A 1,659-nucleotide genomic window follows, 5' to 3' on the forward strand; every position below is an offset into this window, starting at 1 on the left:
GAGTCTTTATTCCTTGAATAAAACCTGGAGAAGTAGCTGGTGATGGCATGACTCCTGGACTCTGCTCTCCTCCCTTTGAAAGCCTCCCTTCTATTACATCCTCTGTCCCCCGTGGCTTTTCTTGCACACTCATCTACTCCCCTGATGCTCTCCCCACCCCACCCCCAATCCCATCAGCATCCCTTTCTCAGGCTCCTCTCTCCTCATCTCCTCAGCAATTAGACATTCAAGGGCAGGAGATGTACCAGCAGATGGAGACCAACTGCACCCCTTCATGGCCATTACCTTCACTGGGGACCAAAAAGGGTACAGTGCACATGTCTGAGAACCTGCAAGGTGGAAGATGGGTGGACAATGTGCCAGGCATTCTAGGCTGTCTCAGGAAGGGTTTTTTGAAAGGAGAAGAGCCTGGTCATCTTTCTCTGATGGATCCACTTCCTGCAGCAATTTGTAGAGGGATCCTACAGTGCTCCTGTGATATGGAGCTTCTTTGGATCCCAACAGCTTCAAGCTGGTACCGTAACAACGATGCCAAAGGGAAGAGATGCCATAGATTCCCAGCAGACACAAAGCATTGATCATCACATGCCAACAGAAGAAGGTGGTGATGAACATGATGTCCCTGATGTCATCATCCTGCCACGGGTAGCCAGTGACTGGCTTGTACAGAATAAAGCCTGCCTGTATCAGCCAGGAGCCCATCATCAGAAACAGAAAAGCCTCAATCGGCCGGAGGTGAAGTGTGTCAGGAGTCCACAGCTCTATAGTCAACACCAGCATCAGTAGGAACACCACCAAGATGAGCAGACGATGTGTCTGAAGCTCTATCCCTGTTGAGTCCTGGACATGTGACGTCAACAACAGCAGGAGCACATAGAAGGTCAGGGCCAGAGTACCTTTTTCTAGAAGCACACACCTCTGAGGCAGCAAGTTCTTGCTCATGATATCTGCACAGCCACTGAGGGTGAGGAGGATGAACATGGTGAGGTGCTGCCACTCTTTGGGGTACATAAATCTTAGTGCATTCTTCGTATCCATGAGTGTCATCACATCAAGACAGAAGACCACATAAACCATTAAGATGGAACCAGTCACCATTTTCAGCAACCCTCTATAGGATATTTTCCACAGCCTGGCCCATATTCCTTTATTCCTGGGGGGGCATGAAGGATAAAGGAGTGAGTCATTGACTATCATGGCCTTAAAGACCACTGTGGCCTGATACAGTCCATAAAAAAAAAGATACAGCCCTGGGCATAAATGACCTATGAACTTTCCCATGAAATTACAGATGTGTCTTACTACAGAGTGAGGAGCAAAACTCAGGACCTCTCTGCTCTCTCTCCGTTGAGAGCCCTTCAAGTTTCGGACTGCATATTCAGAGCTAACTTCTACCTACTTTTATCATCTCCTTCTGCCCACTGCTCCCAGAGAGAATGCAAAGTTCTGGACAGGAGCCTATACTTTTGGTGATATGAGTCTCATTGTTCCATTCCATTCTAGTACACTGGGAACAAACTGACTTCTGCCAAAAAAAAGGAAGATGAGTATTTCCTAGTATGCAACTGTGAGAATGTATGCTCTCATGAGCTCTGTGTTTGGACTTTTGAGATGCTTCTGGTCACACCGTCTCTCTCTCCCATGGCATGCTTTCTTCTG

The 1,659-nt window shown here is 47.7% G+C and overlaps 1 protein-coding gene across 1 annotated transcript; it reads right to left on the reverse strand.

Moving 5' to 3' along the window:
* Positions 1 to 378: 378 nt before the first annotated feature.
* LOC113932047 (transmembrane epididymal protein 1-like) lies at positions 379 to 1,281 on the reverse strand. The gene has a single exon (XM_027610437.1). The coding sequence runs from the start codon at positions 1,279 to 1,281 to the stop codon at positions 379 to 381; it is 903 nt and encodes a 300-aa protein (XP_027466238.1).
* Between the last annotated feature and the right edge of the window lie 378 nt (positions 1,282 to 1,659).

The sequence above is a fragment of the Zalophus californianus genome, chromosome 10 (assembly GCF_009762305.2).
Source record: "Zalophus californianus isolate mZalCal1 chromosome 10, mZalCal1.pri.v2, whole genome shotgun sequence".
NCBI lineage: Eukaryota > Metazoa > Chordata > Mammalia > Carnivora > Otariidae > Zalophus > Zalophus californianus.

Excerpts from the sequence above, each read along its gene's own strand:
- LOC113932047 (XM_027610437.1), bottom strand. The coding sequence starts at position 1,281 with ATGGGAAAGTTCATAGGTCATTTATGCCCAGGGCTGTATCTTTTTTTT.